At 38.3% G+C, this 22,454-nt stretch overlaps 1 protein-coding gene across 1 annotated transcript in view; it reads right to left on the bottom strand.

The window, feature by feature from the left end:
• Positions 1-20,787, bottom strand: part of SUSD5 (sushi domain containing 5) — a 39,332-nt gene extending 18,545 nt beyond the window's left edge. Inside the window, exons 1-3 of the mRNA XM_085051511.1 lie at positions 20,567-20,787; positions 12,557-12,734; positions 365-483 (exon numbers count right to left, since the gene is read on the bottom strand). Of these exons, the coding sequence (XP_084907637.1) occupies positions 365-483; positions 12,557-12,734; positions 20,567-20,666 (397 nt within the window). The 5' untranslated portion in view covers positions 20,667-20,787. The remainder of the gene's footprint in view (positions 1-364; positions 484-12,556; positions 12,735-20,566) is intronic.
• Positions 20,788-22,454: the final 1,667 nt, after the last annotated feature.

The following is a 22,454-nucleotide window of genomic DNA, read 5'->3' as shown; positions in this document are numbered from 1 at the left end:
GCAGCTTGCTGAGTTACATTCAGCTACAGTGCTGAGTAAGGGACATGCTTCAGGCATCTCCCTTATATTGGTGCCAGATATATTCCCTTCCATAAAGTACGTTCTGTGAGCTCCAGAATGGGTTCTGTCAGGTCAGTAGTGTTGTTTGAACTCACTAAACTGCAGCAAAGACAAAAGATAATGCAATTTATTTGCTGCAACCAATATCTTTGAAGCAGTTGGTTCTTGTAGTGGGCAACTACTACAAAGATTTATCCCTTAATATTCCCTCTTTCTCTCTCAGCAGTAAAAATTGAAGGCAAAACTTTTAATGTTGCAAGACAGCAATGACTCTGCATTATTTCAAAAATATATCAGCGCTGACCTTCATCCTTCACACAAAAAGCATCATATTGGTCATTCACAAAGGGATCGGTTTCAATTTTAACATCAATGGCTTTCACGCTCTGCTGTTTGCTGCCCGTCTTTCTGCATATAATTGTCCTAAAATAAAGAAGAAGAAGAAAAAAAATCAGAAATCTTCTGGAGTTGTACATGCAGGTGAAATTTGGAGATTTTTAATCAGAGTAGTCAGGCTTTAGCCTCAGCTTAACTGTTTCAGAATTGGCACATAATGTATTAGTGTGGGAAGATCTATGAAAAAAAGCTAAGGGGGAAATAGAAGTAATTAGAAAAATGTTTGCTGTAGATCAGTTCAAGGCATAGGGAGCAATAAAGAATATTTATCTTGTTATATTTTGTAATACTTCTAAATATCAGACCTATACCCAGGGTGTTTAAGACCATGTTTTGCTCTCACATTTCAGCAATACATATTCCTACCAATGGCACCAGGATAGAAATGAATAGAAAACACAAGATTTGATCGGACAGATTATAAATCATTAGGATTTACATTAAAGAACCATTAAGGTTGCATATTTAACTGCTCAAAAGCTAACACAGCAACCTCAAAAAATTCATCTTGGGTTCTTGGAAGGAAAACAGCTTTTTTTTTTTTTTACCAGCAATTTCACACTTTTGAGTAAACTCCATTTCTTCTGGTTTTGTACTCAGCAGTACCTAATCCATCCTGTTACCCCTGATACCTTGAAGAAAGGTATTAGATCTGCATTTTGTTTCACAACCCTGTAGATGCTGATCATGAAGGAAGAGTTTACTAATTATCTCTTCTCTCAGCTCTATTGGCTGCTTAAAACTAGCAAATAAAAGAGAGTTTGTCGTAGAAAACACTGGTCTTACTGTTACATTGAAGGTTAAAAAGGCTGGGAAAGTAATTTCAGCCCAAATTTTTGCAGCTGGATATTAATGGTGTGGGTTTATATTTTTGTGGACAGCAAGCTTGTAGAAGTGTTGCATGGTCAGCCATTCTAGTGAAAGGAAGACAAAAATGCTTTCCACAGAACGAATCTTTTCAGTGGAGGAAATCTATAATTTTGCATTGTGCCATGGTTGAACTAATGTGTCATCAGTCCTCCACTAAACTTGAGGAATAAAACAAGATAAAACACAATAAAACACAATAATATAAAATAAATAAAATTAAGTAAATAAAATGCCCATTCATTGAGGGTGGTAAAGACCCAAATGAAACCTAGTATTTGATCATGCACTTAAATACTATAGAATAATTGATTTACAGAAATAGGCTGCACTATGGTTGTACAGACTGCTTTCATTCTGGCATGTGTTAACTTTTGAGTAGTTAAATATGCAACCTTAATGTTCATTTAATATAAACAAAAAAAAGCAACATGAAACAAGCTGTATGGTGGTGGTTACACATATGCACCAGAATGGTTCCCGCCAGAATGCTTTCTCCTCTGGAAACAACATGATGTCATTCCATGCTGAAAGCCCCTTAACGATTTCAAAACAAATATGTTTCCTTTGTAAAGAAAACTCAGTTTGATTTTTTAGGGGACCAAAAATTCCTTCAAAAAAGTCCTTTTTTAAAGGGCAACATTATCCACACAAGTTTTAAATCCAGTTCTCTCAGAATTTAATGGATTTAAAGCCCGAGACTTCTAAGTCAGTAATTAAGCACCTAGACAAAAGTTACTTGATCTGCCAAAATGAGTTCAGGTGACTGGGAGGATTAGGACACCAGTTAAAAAGTTTCTGTATGTATACAATATTCACATATAGTTCCACTAGGTTTTACAAGGTCTAAGTGAATGACACACTTATGCTTCCCTTCAAAAATTAACTCATCAACCTTAATCTTTCCAATAATTATTCACTTGCTTAGATCTTTGGATCAGTTATATCTTGCTACCCTGAATAGACAGATAATGATATGACGGCAAAAAAATGTGCTTTTGGTCTGTAATTGTGTACTTTAGGTTTCAGGCTCTTTCTCAAAATAAAAGCCCCAACAAAAGAAAACAAATTAGTTTTGAAGTTGGTTGTCGTCATAAAACTCTAGTCTCTAAAAATCAGACCACAATCATTTCTATGTTCTACCAAAGAATAAAATTCCTGAGACCTGGAAGCCACTTTTGAAAATCTTATCTTGAATTTTCTGATTTCTAATTCCAGTTTCTATATTTATATATTTTGCTTCTGCCCAAAGCAGTGTAATTTCTTTATCACTTCTTCAGCAGGCTACAAAGTTATCTGTGTGTGACACATCCTTGGTATAATGAAGCCAGCACCAAAACAGGATGCCTGGCTCAGGTGTAATATCGTGTATTTAAAGTGCCAGTTTTTATAATTTTTCCTTTGTTTCAAATATTGTGCAATATTTACAAGTTTGTTAGAATTTATTGATTTGCTGATTCATTTTAAGAACATTTCTCAGCTGCTATCCAGTGTGACCAAACTTACAAAGGTGTGCCTTGAAGGTAGTTTTAGTATTATGCATAAAGAAAGTCTTTAAATTAAGATTTTTTTTTTTACATGCATTTACATGTATCTGCTAGTTAGGACTTTAATTTGGATTCTTGTTATGTTGAAATTCTTCCAATTAAAACTGCAAGCACCCTAGTGCAATCCTTCTGAAATGAAAGAAATCTTGTCTTGTACACAAGACCCAGTGCTGGGTTAATGATTGGACTTCATTGTCTCAGATGTTTTTTCACACCTTAATGATTCTATTATTCTAAAAACTGAAGGAAGTAAAATATCTATTTAATCTCTTTCATTCCTTTTCTGACAGTAGTTTCCCACCTCAAGCTCAGTCCTGCAAGCTTTAAACATCTTCAGGAACTTTTATTGCTGCTGCTGAGCAGAGCTTCAGGAGTGCTCAGCATTTCTCAGCAGCAGGTTGATCAGACCTGCAATGCTCATGGCATAGAAATAGTCTCTTTGCAGTCAGTAGGATTTCAGGTATGACTAAAAACACACATTAATAGTCTATTTTCTGAGTTCTTGAGGGCTCCCCTAAATCCTAAAATGCTAGCTTTAAGTCTATAATTACAACTTAAATACACAGGTACATTTTTGTCACAGTTGTAAAAGGTAGAGTGTGAGGCTTTTAAATTTGTTACGCTTTTCATGACTGAAAAATGGCTACCAGTTCAGAATTCATCATATTTTGAAATTTCTTCAGCAGCAGCCCAGCCATGCTAAAATAAAAGATGAAAAATTGTACAGTTTTCCTAGTGCTTCCAGCACCCTTTGGAGAGGTTGTGGAAATGTGTTGCTGCCTGGTTTTTTTCTTCACTCTTTTGAAATATTTCACTGGGGCATGCATCATGGCTGAGAGAATGTCACAAACTTTATACTTTTTTAAGGGATACACCCACCTACACAGCCACTCAGAAGAACCTAGTCATGTACATTTCATTCTATTTATGGATACTTTCATGCATTAATTGAACTTAATCTCATTACTCAGCATACAGTGTCATCTGATTCCCAGAGCAGTGTAATGCTTGATTTTGTGCCTTTTTGTTAAGAAAGAGATTTGATTTTGTTTTCCTTCTGTGGAGATTTCTGATGAAGGCAGATGTGCTCAGAAGAAACATACTGAGTTCTGATTGCATAGCACCTGTAAAAATCATCTGTGACACACATCTGCCTGAAACAGCTATGCATCCCTGAAAATTACTTTATATGGCCTTGAACTCACAATCTCAGCATAAAAATCAATCAGAAACACTATCACCATAGGCCATGTAAGTACTACATGCTATCCAGTAAGATAAAAATATTTTTGGAGGTGCTGACTACAGCCCCTGCTCTCCGATGAAAAAATCAGAAGGTGCCTGAAGGTGTCTCCTTCATTTCCTTGACAAACTACTCAGAATCTTCTCAGTCTACTGCTACCCAGCATGGAAGGAAAACCTGCTTCATGATGCCTCTTCTCCTCTCAAGAGAGAAGACAAGAGGCCAGGGATTCTGCATTGTGTTCAACCTCAGCTTAATTCCTGTTGTACAATACGATTCATCCAACTAAGAAAAATTACCAGTCCTGCTTCTGCACCTACCTTAAAAAAGTGATCAGAGCTTGGCCAATCTCATCATTGTTTTCCTGTGCCATGACTCAGATATTGCAGATATCATGTGCACACAGGAAGAAAATCTAATATGTAGCACGATAAGGTATGAACCAGACTCCCCAGAAGCCTTCTGCTTACTCTTGTGCTGCTTAATTTTTTTTCTAATGTATTATGTAATTAATGAGTAATTGGTATATTTTACTCTTCTCTTAATTCCTCTGTTCAAAGGAGGAAATAGCAGAAAAGCTGGCATGGATAGTATTTGTTTTACAATATACCATAATATGCCATTATATAATATGTATTAATAAATATCTAATAATTATATGTTCAAACTGTAGTAATTATAGTGAATTTCATATCTTGTATGCATGTACATATAATAAAGGTATGTTTAACAAAATACATGGTATTTTTATATAAATTATAAATTGTGTTTATAGAATTATCCACTGATACTTTTGCTTTCTAAGATAATTACAAGGCAATTTTGTAATACTTGAAAATTTTTCAGTAAGCCTAAGTTAAAACATATGGATTTGACAGCTGAGTTTATATGATAAAGCATGATCCATCAGCACAGAAAACTGTAGGTGGGACATTGTTTTGTAATTGCTACTTTATCTGTCAGTTGATTTTAGGTTTTGTAGTCTTAGTCAATAAATTCACTGAACTGAGTCAGAATGGTCTTATGACATTGATTCATAGTAGTATGAGCTTGCAATATATTCAGCTCAGGAGAACATTATCAAAAACATCAGTGTTAGCTGAGGCACTGTGAAAGTCTGGTTCATAACATACTGTAAGAAACCTTCCCCTAATTAGAAGGTTAAAAACTTCATCGCTTTTCCTAGTCAAGATAAATCTTTAACATCTTGTGCTATTTTTTTTTCATGGGGCGGCTTTACTGTTTGTGTTTCAGCAACTAGGTAAGAGAAAAAAAAACCAACTGTAGTCTGGAAGCCAAAACTAGGGGATTTTTATTCTTAGTCTTTCCCTTCTGTATTTTGGGAAACTGCAAATTACAAAGCTGGCTGTGATGAGGAATAAAATATAAATGACATGTTCATGATTACCAAAGGGAAGAAAATTTCCCTGAAAAGTCATGAAGGGGAGCACAGGTGGGCTTTGGAAAGTCCATTGACTGGGAACTATAGAGGCTAATTTTGGCTGGATGTGACCCAAAGAAAGCAGCTGCTAAGTGTGACATGAAGACATTCCAACAGCAATACTGCCACTGGAAATGTCAAAAGGAGGTCTTACCAAGGCAGAACCAATATCCTTCAGATTCTTAAAAATATACACCAAAATGCAGCCTTTTGTGCTTAAAATTGCACATATGACTACTGAAATAGTAAGGCCTCTGTTCATTAAGTAAATATGGCCCATTCATGCAGGTTTTCATACTGTAGCCCAGTATGAAAGATTTTATATAGCCATTTTACTCTAATATCACTAGGTACATATAATTTGAGCATTCTTAGTGCATGTAAAGGAGAATCATGTTGCTTCCTGGCCTGGACTAGTTGGATGCTCAGTGACATGTCAAGCGCCACTCGAAAGCTGGTTTTACCCAATTTCACTCTATGGGCTCCAATTTAACCCATGGCTTTCATAACAGATGTTACTGATTAGTTACCAAACGGTTTAAAAAGGTGGAGAAATATTTTCTGAATGCTACTAATTTACGAAGAAGCTCCATTCTCAGAGTAAAGGCTTTCAGATATGACAAAGCATTAGAATGGTTCTAAAAAAAAGGGCAAGAAATATGTATTTTGTTTGAAAAGTAGAAAATCAACCTCATTAGAACTACCTGGCAAGTTAAAATCCTGGTATTAGCCCCTCTCATGCATTTGCAAAGAGTAGGTATATCCCATTTCTGTCTTCATTTTGTTCAGCTAAACAAATGATCACTTTCAATTGCCTTTTGATAAGAGAGTCGCTTCTTTGGACTAATCCTAGTCTCAGCTTAGACCTCCTGATCTTGGATGCCAAGAATTACATTGCACTATTGCAGGTGATGTCTCACCAGTGCCTCATTCAAGCCCTTCAGTACTGCCCTCTTTCCTCTGGAATTGCTGCTGTATGTCGTTTAGGAGGACTGTGTTTATTTTTCCCACAAGTTTTATGTGAGTTATTTCATTTTACAACAGGCCCACTGCAGTCCTGTGTTCTGTGACTACACCCAGCTCTTTCTCCTGTCCTACCTTTCCAGCTGAACAGCTGGTTTAAGGTAGAAATCCCTATTAGCCTTCATACAATACTGTTGCATTGCACCCCATTTCTGTTACACCATCTCTAAAGTCAGGCTTACCTTCCTGTTCAATACGGTGCTTTTCCTTGGTCTTAAGAATGATTTCTAACCTTCTGGCATTAATTAATTTCACTAGCAAACCCCTACTTTTTGTGCCAAAGCTTGCTAAAGTTTTGCTAAATCCCTCAAAGTTTGTTTAAAAAAGCTTCCACTAAAAATACAATCTAAAAGTGAGAGTTATATCTCACTTAGTAAATGGCAACTCTGCGAACTATGATGCTGCAGTTCAGCAGAGAGTGGTTTGGGTGCTTGTCCTAGAAAATACATCAAAAATATGTATCTTCTTTTGTACAATACTTTTCCTCAAACAGTACATTTTCTAAAAAGTGAGTCAGTTATTGGGCTGCCTCTTTTAAAAGCAGCATAGCTGTCATATTTTGCCCATGCTGTCTTCCCTGGTTGTGCTGAGAAAAGATTTGCTTCTCTCCTCCCAAAGCTGATGGAAAGTGGCTCATGTCCACACTGTTCAGTGATACCAACCCTTGGAGTAAACTGGCCATGCCCATTTCCTAAATTTAAGTCTCTTGACTGAGCTTTATGTAGAAATCCCTATTACTGCAACGCAATTACTTTGTTTTTACCTTGCATGTGACTTTCTGAGATGATTGACAAGAAACAAAAAGAAGACAGAGTCATATTCTAGGAGAGCGTGACACAAGCTGTGAGCTGAGGGACTAGAGTTTTTGACATGAAGGCATTTTGGAGTCCAAGACCTCCCCAGACAATTTCATAAGCAACTTTAGCATTTTGAATTGAAACATGTCCTGCCAGCTATGTCTGGATTTTTCTTTTGAAGGGAATTGCTTGACCTGCCTCAAATACATGTCTGGGAGCAAATTCATGTGCATTATCATCAGTCAGCAGAGCACAGCCTTGAAATAAAACAGATAGTTTGCCAAAGTGACTTATCACCATGACTGCTTCCCTGCAAATAACCAAGTGGGCCTGTTTGAGCACTCACACCTGGGTGAATTTCAAGGAACCCACAAGTCCAAGGCTTTACAAATACAGATGAGACAACTGGCAAGCATTAGCAAATGTCCCTTTATTTAATTCCTGGGATATAGCTTTTCTTTCCCAAGAAATGTGCTTTTATCACCATACTGTCAGGTATGTCCCTGGGCAAGTCCCCTGCAGTAGGAAGAAAAAGAAGTAGGTAGTCTTGTGAAATGCCATTTCTGAGTGTTATTATTACATTTCCCACTGGTGTCATCTGCAGTGAGGGCCCTGTTGTGTTTGACACTGTAGAAGCATTCAAAAGCAGTCAATGCAAAACCCAAAGAGCTAACAAAAGGAAGGAAAAATAGAGATGAAGTAATTTTCCTAGTAGCAAACATCTGGTCTGTGGTCAGCCAAGAAAAGAACTCTAGTCTTCCGACTCTCAGAGCAGAGCTTATTCTAGCTGACTTTGCTTGCTCTCTCCAGACTTATCCCCACTGGAATAAATCCTCCAGGGACTGGGTAGGAACCAGCCCAGGGCAATTTCACACAAAGGAGAAGGTTGACAGCCCTGAAGGAGGTCTATCATAGAACAGAAATTCTATGCAGAGCTTCAAAGCTGATTTAGAAGAGCTACATGGCTCCATCCTTTTGCAGGTAAATAAGGAACAGGATAGGGAATAGGACAGCTTCAGCTTTTCCATCCTACAAAAGCACTGGAAATGAGTAAATTTACTATGGGTATATTAATACAAGCTGTTGAGGACGTTAATCAATTTCTAAAATTAATAGCTGCTTTCTAATATTCTGTTGGTTGATCATAAGAGTGACTGTGTCATGTTCACTGCCCAAATTTCAAAAACCCCAGAAAATAAGTAAAGACCCTACAAGACATGCCGCCCAATGCTGGAAGACTCAACACAAAGTTTTACGGCATGACATCTGAATTCAAAAGATAGCAGTGAGAGCCTCTCAGAGAACTCTGCCACCTTTTTTTCATTTATATTCTGGCAGATCACTTGATGGTTTTACTGACTCACTTGTCTGACATGCAAGTAAGTCATAAGAGTGTCATTTTTAGTATAAATAGCTATTAGGGCTCATCTGACAAATGAGACTTGCCTAACGACATTTCATTTCCTGAAATGCAACAATGTGTAATGCTTTATAAGTTACACATGTCAGGACTGCCTTGTAAAGGGCTTACTTCTGGCTTGCTGGGAGAAGTTATCCCTTCCTACTTGTCAGTGGCTCTTCTTAAATGTTCCCAAGCTCTGGACTGCCAGTGACTTGTCTGTGCAAAGAGCCCTGAACCCTGAATTGGGTTGGTCTGAACAACTGCAAGGGGAAGACAAGAACATCCCCTTATTCCCGTGAAAGAGATTCTGTCTCAGGCTGCTCAAACCACAAAACCACCCAGCTTATTGTGTCTTTGGATTTGCTGGCAGGGATCTATTTGTTTAAGCAATTTCCATTCTACATCAGTTGAAATGAATCCTATTCATCAAGACTTGCTGCTTGGGCTAGCCCAGTTTGCAGGGTCTGAAATGGGCATACTTAAATATGGATCTGCATTTACATGAGAGTCATCAGAAATTTGACAGTCACCCAAACTGGGCTGGCTCTTCGGACCAAATGCTCCTTTTTGCCCATAAAAGAGGTATAGCCTAGAGGGCAGGCAATATAAACATGCTCACACTGACTCAGTGATGTGCCTCAGCCATAACAGAAGAAACTCCCACAGGCTTCCAGGCTCTGATTCGGCTGTAAAAATAGTAATAAGGACACAACAACCAACAGTGATGGATATCTTTACAAGGAGTGGGATTGTACTTATTCACTAAGATTATAAATAGTCATCAGAAGTGAACAAATCACAGACTTGTGCAAAACCTGGACAATGGATGTAGCAGTGAAGAAGTTCTTGCATGTCTGCTAGAGCTCCTGTTCAGTTTTAACTCTAAGTGATGAAAGGAGGGCTGAAGCATGTCAGAAAATCTGCAACACTGTAATGACTTCAATCACATAATTTGTTTGTGTTTACTTCTACTGCCAATGTCTAATCCATTTTTCCTCAGGGGAAAGACTGGGATACTTTTCAAGCACCAAATAAATAAACCAAACTTCATTCTTCTTGAAATTGGGAACTTCTTTTATCCTGCTCCCTCCTATTCATCTCCTTTCTGATGGCCAAGAGGATATGGGAGAGTATTAGACTAAAGCTCTGTGATCTACATTGGAAGCCAGTCAGCTCCTAGGAGGATTCCAAGGTTTTAGAACCAATTTATAAAGTCCTGAACAGTTTTGGACTTGGCACCTATGGGGAGGTCATTTCTCATTAAAAGATGTGGAGGTTCATCAAGATAAATATAAAAGGTGTGCCCAGCAAAGAGTCCTTTATTTCAGAAATCATTTTCCTTACTTCTCTAGCCTATGGGCATGCTGTGAAGCTTTCTTTCTCTTCTCTGTGTTAAATCAGCTGGTGTGGAGAGGTTTTTCTGTGTACCATCTCTCTTTTATCCCTGTCGTCATGTTTCCATTTATCAAGTAAATGCCCAAAGTATTGAATAGGTAATTTTTTTAAAATAACTACATAATTTAATAAAATAATTGGAGTCCCTTCCTAATAGATTTTTCACTCCTTTAATCATTCTTGAGCCTTTTTTTGAGACACTTTGACTACCTTTCCCAAGATACAGTAAAAATACTTATAGTATTCCAAAGGAGATTGCTACACTGACCTATGTGTATATCTCTTTTTTTCATATTCTCCATCCCATTCCATAAACACTCTGGCAACTTCTTTGTTTGCTTGCTTGTTTGTTTGTTTTTCTGTTTTTACTACAGCTGCAGTCTGACAGAGGTTTTCTTTGTGCTGTCCATAGCGATGTCCTCATATCTTTTCTGGACTTACAGAGGTAAATCAGAACCCTTTAAAGATATTTTCAAGTTGATTGCATGTTCCTTTCTGCATACATTATCATTGAACTCCTTTTGGCATCATTTTACCCTTTATTCTAAATGTCTCTGTAAATCTCTATATTCAAGTTGAACTTGCGCCACTTAAACAACTTTGTCCCATTTGCACACTTTGCACTCGACTGCTCACTTCTTTCTCCAGTGCTGCATTAACTCACAGTGAAAACAGATTAGCCTTTTTAGGCAGTATACAATTCCTATTTTTCCCCAGAGCCAAAAATATCCAGTTCAACGAACCAAGTAACATACATTCTGGTGTTTGCCCAGCCATGGGTAAAATAGCCCCAGAGTATAAAATTCCAGCTCTGAAGAACTTTTCTCTGGGGTGAAGCTCTCCAGTGAAGGTCAGATGTGGTGACTGCACAGCAGTGGCGTGCTGATGTGCCCCCAAAAATTCTTTCTGATAAATAGTTTAGAGACTTCCATACTAAGGACAGGTTTACTGGAGGAGTAATGCAGTACAGCAGGTTGGAAGGGATGAAAAATCTTCCTTTCCTTCCGATCAGTATGATGTGTTTTTATCACTGTATACAATTTTGATCTTGAGGATATTCAGGGGTAGGTCCACAGCTGGTCTATTAATAGTCACAGCTCCAGTGCCTCCAGCAATTCATTGAGGATCTCACTGGACTTAGATTTAAAAAAGGATGACTTCTTCTCCTACCCACCATAATTCCTTACTTCCAGAACACAGAGGTTGTATAAAAGACCCTGTGCAAAAACTTTGTCATGCATTTCTTACAGTTATATGGTTTTCCTGGCCCTTCAGCCTGCATGACATCTCATCAAGTGTCTTGGGAAAAAAAAAATTAAGGGTTTAGATCACTGTCTTTTATCCTGAGACATTTCTGGATTTTTTTAATGACCAAAAGTATATACAAATAAATTTTGAAACAATTTTTCACCTGGGAAAAAAAAATATAATCACAGAAAATAGTTGCTTTTGCTCAAAATTTTTAAAATATCATATTTCATTAATAGTAGCAATTTTCTGTCCTTCGGAAATGTTATCACTAAAAATACAGAAACACCAAAGCTTATTTTAAAAACTGGTAACTGTCCCAAAATCAAAAAATACGCCAAAATTTGGAAACATGTTTTTGATAAAACAAAGCTTTATCACCATTGAACACTGACAACAGACTATATATACTCCTTCTGGGCAATTCCTGTATGGTCCCAGCTCCAGTGGCATCAGACATTCCCTCAACTCCTCCATTTACATTTCTGCCTTAAATTGGTCTCTACAGAGGCAACAATGCTTTGTGCAAGAACAAGCTCAGCCTAGTGCCACCTCGAGTCACCTGAGCTACCTTGAAGACATTGAGGGAGAGTACCAGATCCCTGGTGAGCTATTCCAACAAACCCTCTCCCTCATGTATGTTATCATATCTAAGTGCATCTAAAGCCGTGCACTTTTGAACATGCCTGTTGTCTGTTCAGCCATGCATCTATACCTTAGACAGACACATGGTTTCCACAGGAGGTTTAGTTTGCTGAGCTTCAAAGACTGGAGAATAACAGTCAGTGGGAGCACTGACACCAACTCCAGCACTGTGTCCTCAGCCTGCAAGGCTCTTTAGGGCTCAGCACCCCACTACAGGTCAAATGAGCAGGAGCCACAATGATCTCATTCAGCAGGAAAGAAGAAGAAAATGTGTCAAATCTGTGAAATATGTAACATGAGACTGATGAATACCTCTGTACCTGCAATATTAGCTGTAAAAAACTAATTCTGGGGGGAGAGTGGCATATTTAGCTATATGTCATGGTGCTCGAATTGTGGTCAGTGTTTTCTAGTAATTCTCAGTCAAGGAGGAAAACTTGCTTGACAACCGTCATTCATACTTCCCAGAAAGTGTTACGCTGCTGTCCTTACCCAGCAGAGCCACCAGCGAGCCATCCTGTGGTGCAGCCAGCAAAAGAACAGTCCAGAACAGCCCTTTTCAGTTCTTCTGCAGTTGCTAAGCGAGCACTCAAGTCAACACAAGCTTTCTCAGCTTTGGCTAAATCCAGACCCTGAGAGTTGTTCTTGGATTCAAGTGCAAACACTTTCCCTGCAACACCAAGAAAGGACATGTCATTTGTAGTGGAATTGTACTCAATATATATTCAACAGAAATATTGCAAATTAGCACCAAATAAAGCCTTCATGCTTTTACTAAGTTTTTTATTATGGCCCACCTACTTTTTGGAATGGGTAATTTTATCAAGACTGTAGGTACCCTTGTGTTGGCTTTTCTTTGAAATTTCTTCACCTACAGGAAACCAAGTATGGCTAAGCCACTAGTCATTCCTGACTCAGAGGAGAAGCTTGTCTTGCTTCTATAGGTCTGTGCTTAAGATCTGGAGAGAGAAAGCACAACACTCTCTCATATGCACATACAAAGTCAAAGTCAGAAAGAACACCTCCGTCACCTCCATTAGGCTACTAACACCGGAGTCCATTGCTAAACATTTTAGAGTTACTCTATAACAACTACATCTATAAGGTAAGCACATGCTTAAAACTTAGTATTGCAACCCCATCTTCCATGTCAGAAATAGATCTATACTTATTCTCTAAAATCAAAATGATGGCATTCTATCACAGCTTGTGTTTAAATGTAGACTGCTTCATTATCATGTCTTTTTGGAAAGGCAGACAAGTATTTTTCTTAATGGAAGGTTGGTTTTTTTTCTTGAATGAGCATGAGAACATATTTAGCATACTTTCTTCTTTTTTTTTTGTTATTTTTATTTTCAGTGCAGTTTATTTTACTTTAATTTATCTAATACCGGGAAAGCTGAAAGAGTGAAATTTAGAGGTTTTGGCAACTGGGAACAGGGCAGTTGGGGTTTTGGCAACGAAGCTTGAGAAGTTACTGGGTTATGGAATAAACATATTAGCTGGGTGCTCCAGAAAAAGAAATAAACAATGAGACAGCTTACAGCTGGTATTTAAGTTGCCATGCTTTTTCTGATGATGACATCTGTCAGAATACATTCTAGATTTCAAAGGTATAGATTGGGATTACTTGCAGGTGCAGGAAGAAAATTTTTAAGCACTGTTCATTTCAGTAAATGCCTGGAAACACTCATTTATGCCTTATTTCCAAAGTGGATTAGTGGTAGTAATTATATGAATTCATAATTTCCAGCACATACCAAGTGTTCACTACATAGCCATCTTCACATGACCAGTATTGGGAATCCTTCACACTGATTCAGCATGATTCTGTACCAAGGGCCACTCTCGCCACATACTGTTCCAGCAAATTGATAAATCTGATTCTAATCCTAAATACAGAAAACTTATACAGGGTAGATCTGCCCCTGACAGCTTGCTGTTCTCACCTGTGCACAACTAAACCCACTGGAAGAATCACAGTCCTTACATCAAAAAATGTAAAGTTTCCCTCAAGTAAACATGTCATTTGCATTTACATTAGCTAGCAAGGATAGGTGGGTCCCAACGAAGACTACTACTTTGGTGGGAATTCTACACGTGCCCAGCAAGAAATTATCACTACTTGGGAAAATGGTAATTTAAATCATCAGGACAATCAGCTATAAAAAGGAGCAGAAAATTGGAGTACCCAGAGTGATTTCCTCAAGCAGTTAACAGTAGCTGGCCAAGGAATACAACCAGAAACACTGGTCAGTGTGATAACCACTAGGTGACATTGTCTTTGGATTCTCCACTATAATCAATACCATTAACTGCAATTAGAACAGGGGCTTTTACACAAAGTAGTGAAAACAGCAATCCTCTACATTCCTGAGTACACAAACATCAGGATTCTTTGCAACACGCTCCAAATAACAGACATGACACTATTATAGTTCCTGTTTCCAAAACTTTGACAGACATAGTGAAGTGGGCATGGCCTAGGGAGAGAGATAGAATAAACAGAAAGATGATGGTTTGGAACAACCATTCTTAAGTTGCAAAATTACTTTCGCTCCTGAAGGAGAGCAGGACTAAGTGTAATGCTTTACTGTGGCTTTGTCCCAACTAAAAGCTTGTCCACATTCTACATTTCACCATTTTACTCTCAGGAGTGAGATGCATCATGAAAGACACATAGAGCTAGCTTGCATAGCATCTGACTTAAATTGTAAAGGTTATTTTGACACGGCAGTAACCCTTATTTTCCAGCTATTAGTATTTCAGTTAGAAGACTTAAAGAAAGGAAAATCATTAAGTTTTGCATTCCGTCCAGATATAATTAGAAGAAATTAAGTTAATAATTTAGTCTTTTTACCAGTAAGCAACAGTTACATTTTTAAAGGAGTTTAGCTATCCAAGACAGAGGCTGAGACAGCTTTCCTTGACCACAGTTATGTTGTTTGCTAGTACTTAAGATACACTAAATCTTTACTAGAATCTATGAAGATACTATCAAAACAGTGTTGTCCTTTGAACAGGTATCTGGGATATTCAAATTATATAGATAAGTGAATTTTAGAGTAATACAGGAAAGAATTGCTGGTTGGGAAGTTACAGTAAACTGCTTTATTGGAAATTCTGGTTAGTAGGAAGTGGGTAAAGGAGACCAATTTGCTAGCACTGTAACGGGAAAAATACAAAAGCACATCAAAACAGGAAATCCCCTTAAACAAAAAACTCTGCAACATTGAATTCTGCGCCTGACAGTGTCATGGATAACATGCTCAAGGTATTGATGTATTGAATTTTTCTCACCTTTTATCTCAAAAGTGGTATCATTTTCAGTCTAAGGGAATCTAAGGATCCTGGTCAATTATTCATAACTTTTTTTTGGTGCTAGTTGTAATGAAAGTTTCTTAAAAAAGGATTGCCTTGCATACTTGATGACAGAACAGATTGTTTTTTTATATTCAGGTGGTTGAAATCAGTCTCATCTCTGAGATAGTATGACGAGATGTGTGGTCATTCTGTTTTAGATATGAGACAGTTCTGTATTTCCATCAGACACAGGATGAAGGATCATACGAAGAATGTAGTATGCCTTTGGTTGTGGTACCTTTGAGCAGCCACCATGCCTGAACTCCCTCTCAACTCTCTCTCTTCATTTCTTCCCTGTAACATTTGTTTCCCATAATGCTTCCACCCCTGAAGGGGGAGGGGGGCAGAAATTTGTTACCAAAGCTCCACACACTTTTCTGAAACTTTTCTATAAAAAGCAAGTCCCTCTGATTTAAAAATCAAGATAAAAACCTCTGCCAAGTAATATTTCTCAGGATGCTAACTGAGCATGTTGAGCTTAGCAGGTTCAGAATGAAAAATACCCTCATCACAGTAAGGATCTTTTAGATTCCCATTTGAAACCGGTGATAAAGCTTTTAATTTCAATGATGAAGCATAAACAACAAGACATCATTCTTCCAACTGTTATTTGTCAGTGGGATTCATAGTTCACGTGAAAAATTCATACTTGAAAACAGAGATTCTCTCTTTAATAACTAGCCCATATTAGATTGCTAAACTCTACCATTATCTGATCACTATTATTACAGAATATTGATTGTATTTTGATGTATTGATAATGTTTCAGGGGTTTTTTTGCAATTGATTTTTACTTAAGAGTACCCCAGTGTATTCTGATTGAAAACATACCCACGAAAGCATAGATCTCAGGGTTTCTAGGAATCATTTTTATCACCTTATTCAATTCCTGCATAACTAGACTGTAGATTTTCCCCTGTAATTCCACCATCAACTCCAAAAATTCATGGTTGAACTAGAGCATGTCTTTTCAACATGCATCCAGCAATGATTCAGTGCCTCCAAGTAATGGAGAATTTACAGCATACTTTGTAGTAAACTGTTCCAATGGTTCATTACTCTTACTCCACCTTATTTCCAGCTCCAAAATTTGCTAAACTCAGCTTCTAACAACTGATCCTTGTAATGCTTTCGAGACATAAGAGACATCTACAATCAGATATATGAAAGTGCCAAAAAGGAGTTATTCAAAATTAAAACCAGTCCAAGAGTTGTTTCTTCATATTTTATGGAAGATCAGTGGGTTTAGCAGAATTCTCTTGGTTATTAAGAAGACAGTTTGGCTGGTTTATTATTTTACAGTAATAGATACAACAAGAAGTTCTTCTGAGGTACACAGGCACAGCTTGTGGGCCTATGAAGCTCACTGAAATGAGTTTGAATTTCTCCATGTCTTCAGCAGGACTTGTATTATGCTTGAAGAAGGAACATAAAACTGCATAGTCAAATATACTTTGAAGCAAGAATGTCTCTCAAAAATAATATAAAATGAAAGCACTTTAAAAGGTGTGCCCAGTGTGCTGATTTCGTGACACTTCCCATTGCAAAGAATAAAAACTAACCAGTTTCAACAAAGTAAATTTGGTGAAAGACATGCAAATGTGAAATCCAATGCATTTTTACTTGAATGCTAAAAATTTCAAATTGAGGTAAAAGAAAGCAGAGGATGGGAAGGTCACTTCTGTACTTCAAGAGCAATTTAATTTCCATTTCAACAGCTGTATGTGACAAAGTAACTTGATTGCAAGTATAAAGGTGGAGGATCCAGTAACTCTACAACTGCAGAGACTAGGTTAATTACCAGTTCTACAAAGTGCTCATGAATGTGGAGTTTATTTCTGTGAGAAACAAAAGTGGATGATGTCTTAATAATTTTTTTAATTACATCAACAGAAAATTAGCAAAATTGAGAGGTCACCTTTGAGTTCCTCCTCAGCTAAACTCAGCTAGAGCCTAAATTTTGATTTTACTACACACTTTAGGATCAAATAGTTGGAATTGTTGATGCAAGAATGTGGGCTGTTTTGCAAGCAGGAGATTGAAATGTGTAGACACCTGCTACTGAAATGTGAATGTCTAGAGAGAACAGCAGAGAAAAACACATGTATTTTTTCCTTTAAAAAAAGGATATAAAACAAGCCAAGTGAAAAACTATAGTAGTTTTTTTTCCTACTTTGGACATCATCAGTTTCTAGTTAGAAGTATGTCTCTCAGATCCTCACCTATCTGTGCCCACCTTCCTGGATTCTGGATCCTCTCACTTGCAGCCTCTGCAGTCACTGTGCATGGTCACTGCTGATAACTGGCTTGACTAATGGGGCTTCCATGTAATCTAAATTTAGCCAGCAAACCAACTCCACTTTGGACAATTAGTAAAATTTTGCAATTAGCATATTTTTTCAATTCAGATGTGTCACAGTACAGTAGATGATTCACCATCACTCTCTCCTGACATGCTCTGTCTCAGAGCAAGTACTCTGCAGAAAACTCTGGTTCATACATGCAGATATTTTAGAAGTCATGAAAGGACAAGACAGAGAGGCCAAAAAAGCAGAGGCAACTCCTGTGCAGGATGCAGGCAATCATATCCATGTTCTCCTATTCCAGTGCAAACAGGAAAAAATTTAAACCCCTATAATTTGCACTGATACAATTGTGAACTGCCACAATAACCCATATTATTCTTCAGTAACCAGTGGCACACCATGGTACATCAGAGCAGGAACAAGCCCTTTGAGGAGCCTTCTGTCCATCTGACCTGGACCATCTGACCTTTGAGCAAGCACATTTTAATTGGGGAAAAAATGCTGCAAAATGAAACAAAGTGATATTTTATTTCTGCATTTGCCTGGGTTTTTCTGGAGCCTATTTGTGCTACAGCAATATGTGCAATCGTAAATAATGGTCAAAAGAGATCAATTAAGCTCCAAAGCTTTACACCTTCACCAGACCTCGATGGTCACCAGTTTTATTGCCTGCTCTCTGTCATTATTTTTGCGTGAGATAATAAAGTGCAAGTCTTCCTTAGGGAAATATATTCTAACCAGTTTCAGAGGTTTGACTGTAACAGGGGCCAGTCTGAATTTCACAGGTTTTTTACAAGGCAAATTCAAAATCCCTTTAGCAGTTTGCAACACAATCAGATACTTTCCGTTAAAAATAACAAATACACAAACACTTGTGTGCTGCTCAGAATGGTCCATTGGCACTTAAGTGGCATTTGCACCTATTAGAAACTAGCACAATTGTATTTTTACCTACAACTTGAAAAATGGGAAGGTGGTTTCTGACTGGATCAGGCCAGAATCTGTTATAAAAGAAAGCATTAATCCTGTTTCATAATCTCAGATCTTCTTAAATACATAGCAGTAAATTTTAAAGGTGACATACAGCGTTTTCTTCTATTTTAACCCAGATGGCTTGTAAGGCACTGTTACAGTTATTTGTTTGTTTGAATATTAATATTAGGAGAACCCACTGAAGATCAAGTTAATAGCAGACTTATACATCCTTCACAATGCTACTTAGAACTTGAATAAAAATGCAAACCACATAATGCTTGACAGGTGTAAAGTACTTCAGATATTCTACCCTTTAATTCTATAAATGTTTTACTACATGTGAAGCAAATTTAACAAACTGTTGAATGACAATTAAAATCTGTCATGAATTCTGCCTTAAAATGATCCCAACATTTTTTTCCGTCCTCTTTGAGAGGATGCTAGTTTAGGAATCAAAAAGTGAGTTTGGTAAGTTTTATAGAAATTAATTTTATAGAAATAATACAAGTTGGAAGGTGCCCCTGAAAAAATAAGGGGATCTTCAGGTGAAACATTCTTATCAAGGGAAATTATTATTCCTGTCCTGTGTCCCTAAGTTCTGTGAAGAATCCTTTTTCATGGATATGCTTTCCCCCTTTATTTCAAAGGCATTTTGTAGGGAGAGAGTATATCCTAAAAACAGAATCAGTTTTGCCCACTGCAACACAGTGCTGTTTCCTGGAACATTCAGTTTACTTTACACTTAATGAAATGTAATTTTCTTAAAATTTACAAAGCAGGGTTCTGTTCTATAAATGGTATTTTACTCGAAGCCGTAGAAACATACAGGGAAGATTAATTTTCTCCCTTTCCTTTGCCATATTTTGTCATCAGCTGAAAGAAATCTAAGTTAAACAGGAAAAATACTCTGAGAACAAACAAGAGGAGATTTTTATTGCCCTATAATGTTTAAGATCTGTTCTCTGCAATAATGCAGCAAACATCAATAGTAAAGGATTAGGGTATGGAAATAAAAAAATACTGAGGTTGGGCGTAAATCTATCGCAGCTGTGAAAGTGGAAAAAGGTGACCATTCAGCATTGCTCTCCCAGGAAAAGACACAGTTGTTTCAAGAAAAAGCCGTGCTCTGGTTAAGGCAAGTTGGTCATCATTATCACAAGCTGAATCATTAAAAGCGCAGTAGGCAACTGGAAACTTTTAAGGGATGCAGCTATTCAGGATTACCATCAGGAAGGGAAAAGTCCCATTTCAGAGAAACTGGTAGCTGGTGTTTCAGCCAAACTCGTGTCCTGATCACATCCCTCAGCAGTGAAGTGCAGATGAAGCTCATGTGCAGAAAGATGAGCTGTCATCTTCAATGTGTTCGCACTGAACAAAAGAGGTTATCAAAGTCTTTCACTTCTTGGATTCCTTCACCAATACCCGCCTGTATAGAGTGACACAGTGAGGTATCTGAACGGCAGATGGGAAAGTTCTTTGGAGAAAAGGTACTTTTAATTAGAAGGAGAGGTAGCTAAAATATAGCTGAATTTTCTTAGTCGTGTTATGGTTTTGTTTCATTATTCTTATTTCCTCTGGAAAAGTTCACTATCCTGTCATTTTGTTGTAATAAAATAATCGTAGCCTTCTGGGATCTTATTTCCTTTCACTGCTTAACCCCAGGATATTTGTAGAGTCTCAAAAACCTCTGAATCAGAAGTTTCCTAACACAAAGTGGGGCGTGTATTTAAGCTTCTTATTAAAAAAAAAAAAAAAAAAAAAAGGAGTTGGTTTGGGATTTTTTTTGCAATAACACATTTCAACATACAGCTTTCATTCCAGCCATAGCAACCCAGCCCAAACTGAATGGGAGACTCACCATCAGCCTGGACAGAGATGATCTGAAGTATGAAGAAGACAGATCCCACGCCCTGGAGAAAGGTGAGAGAGAATCTGTGAGAGCCTGGAGCCATTGCCATGCTTAAAAAGCCCTCAGCCGCAGGAGGTTGGCTGCCGAGGCTTTTTCTCTCTCTCCTCTGCACTTTCGCAGCGGGGTCTGCGGTGATGATTTCAAGGAGCACTTTCCCTCGGCAGGATCCTGCGTCTTGGGCTTGCACTGAAGGCGGGAGGGGTGGAAAAAGAAAGAGGGAGGGAGAGAGGAATCCTTGGCTTGGCCAGTGTGAAGGGGAGGGGAAGGTGGGGGGAGATGTCCAGCCAGCTGGGGTTGGGGAGAGGTTTTATCCAGCCCAGTCTGCAGGGCAGTGCACACAGAGAACCGGTGTGAAAACTCACATTATCCTGCCTGTAAATACCTAATGGATCACGGTGGAAGACACGTAAAAGCCAGGAGGGAGAGAGAAGTGGGGGGAAAGGACCAGCGATGAGCAGAAGTAATCCCTGGCTGAGAGGAGAAGGGCAGCTACATGGCTGGTGCAGGTACTCGGTGAGTTTGGGGGCTTAGCTGTGCATCTCCAGAGGGATGGGGGCAGGCGTGGGGAGTGTTTTCCTCTCCACAACACAAAATCAGCCCGTAGTGCCTTGCTGAGGTCAGTGACTGCTGCAGTGAGAGTGACAGTGTTCAGGTGAGGGCTGAGGAGAAGTGCCAAATAGCATGGGACCCTGGTGACCAAGTCTCCCTGAAGAGCAGCACTGGGATGGATTAATCCTGCTGTTTCAGATTCCAGCTTCAGGATGGGCATGAGGAACTGAAGGTTGAAGAGGGGGTCTGTCAGCTGAACTCCCTCAGCAGTCCTGGTCCAGATGAATGGGCTTGGTCAGGTTTGAACACTCTGAAAGCAGCTGATGAAGGGAGTTTCCAGTTCCTGCTAGCACTTACAGAACTGAGATCTGCCCCTTATTCTCATTCGTCTTATATTTGTCCCAACAAAAGTCAAAAGAAACCCCCACAATGAGAGGAAACATACTAGTGGTGATGCCAGGATTTATTTAGCTAAATATATAAATGGAATAGTTTTGTGTTGCTGTTGGAACTCAGTAGGGCTCAGAAATGTTGTTTTCATATTCCCATCCTATTTTGCTGTTATTTCAGCTTCTTAAAATTTTTTCCCTTAGAAATTTGAAGCTGGGCAGAAACATTCAGTCTGGCAAGAAACTATGAACCACCAGGAGCAGAAATAAGGACCTGACCCTTCTCACTGCCAGAAGCCCTCGTGTCATACAAGGCAAGGTGCTGGTAGGCAGTTGCAGGCATCATCTGAGAATGATGAACCTGCCCAGTGTTGGTTTGGGTCTCACAGAAATGACTCAAGCTCAGGAACTCTTGTATAAGAAATTCAAGGAAGCAAGTAACACCATAGCACTAGAAGTTTTAAAAAATACCTGCATTTGATGAATTTAGGAAGATAGTGCTCTGATCCTGTGGACTTGAAAAGAATTGTAGCCTTTTTCCTCTTCTCCATACCCATATCTGGCATGTGAATGTACATGCTGAAAACTTGCAGATAGGTTTCAGGTAGCTTTGAATTCTCTGTTTATCCAGAGAATGGGAAGGGCAGCAGGGCTGGTTGTCTTTGGTTTTTTGGCATTGCCTTGCCAGTCTAACTCATAAGGAATACCTTCAAAATTAGAAGGATGGGAAATCTCTTTCTAACTTCATCCTTAATATAGAATGGTTGGCATAACACAAACATGAAAGTGCATTTCATTTCAACTGAAACTCTGTGTATAACAGGAAACAGCATGACAGAAAGGAAAACAGAAAATTGTAACACTCATTGAGTTTATGTGTCTTTTATAAGCAACATAGC

The sequence above is a fragment of the Lichenostomus cassidix genome, chromosome 2, assembly GCF_008360975.1.
Source record: "Lichenostomus cassidix isolate B80296 chromosome 2, HeHo_3.0, whole genome shotgun sequence".
Classification (NCBI taxonomy): Eukaryota; Metazoa; Chordata; class Aves; order Passeriformes; family Meliphagidae; genus Lichenostomus; species Lichenostomus cassidix.
This window is presented reverse-complemented; position numbering and strand designations above follow the sequence as displayed.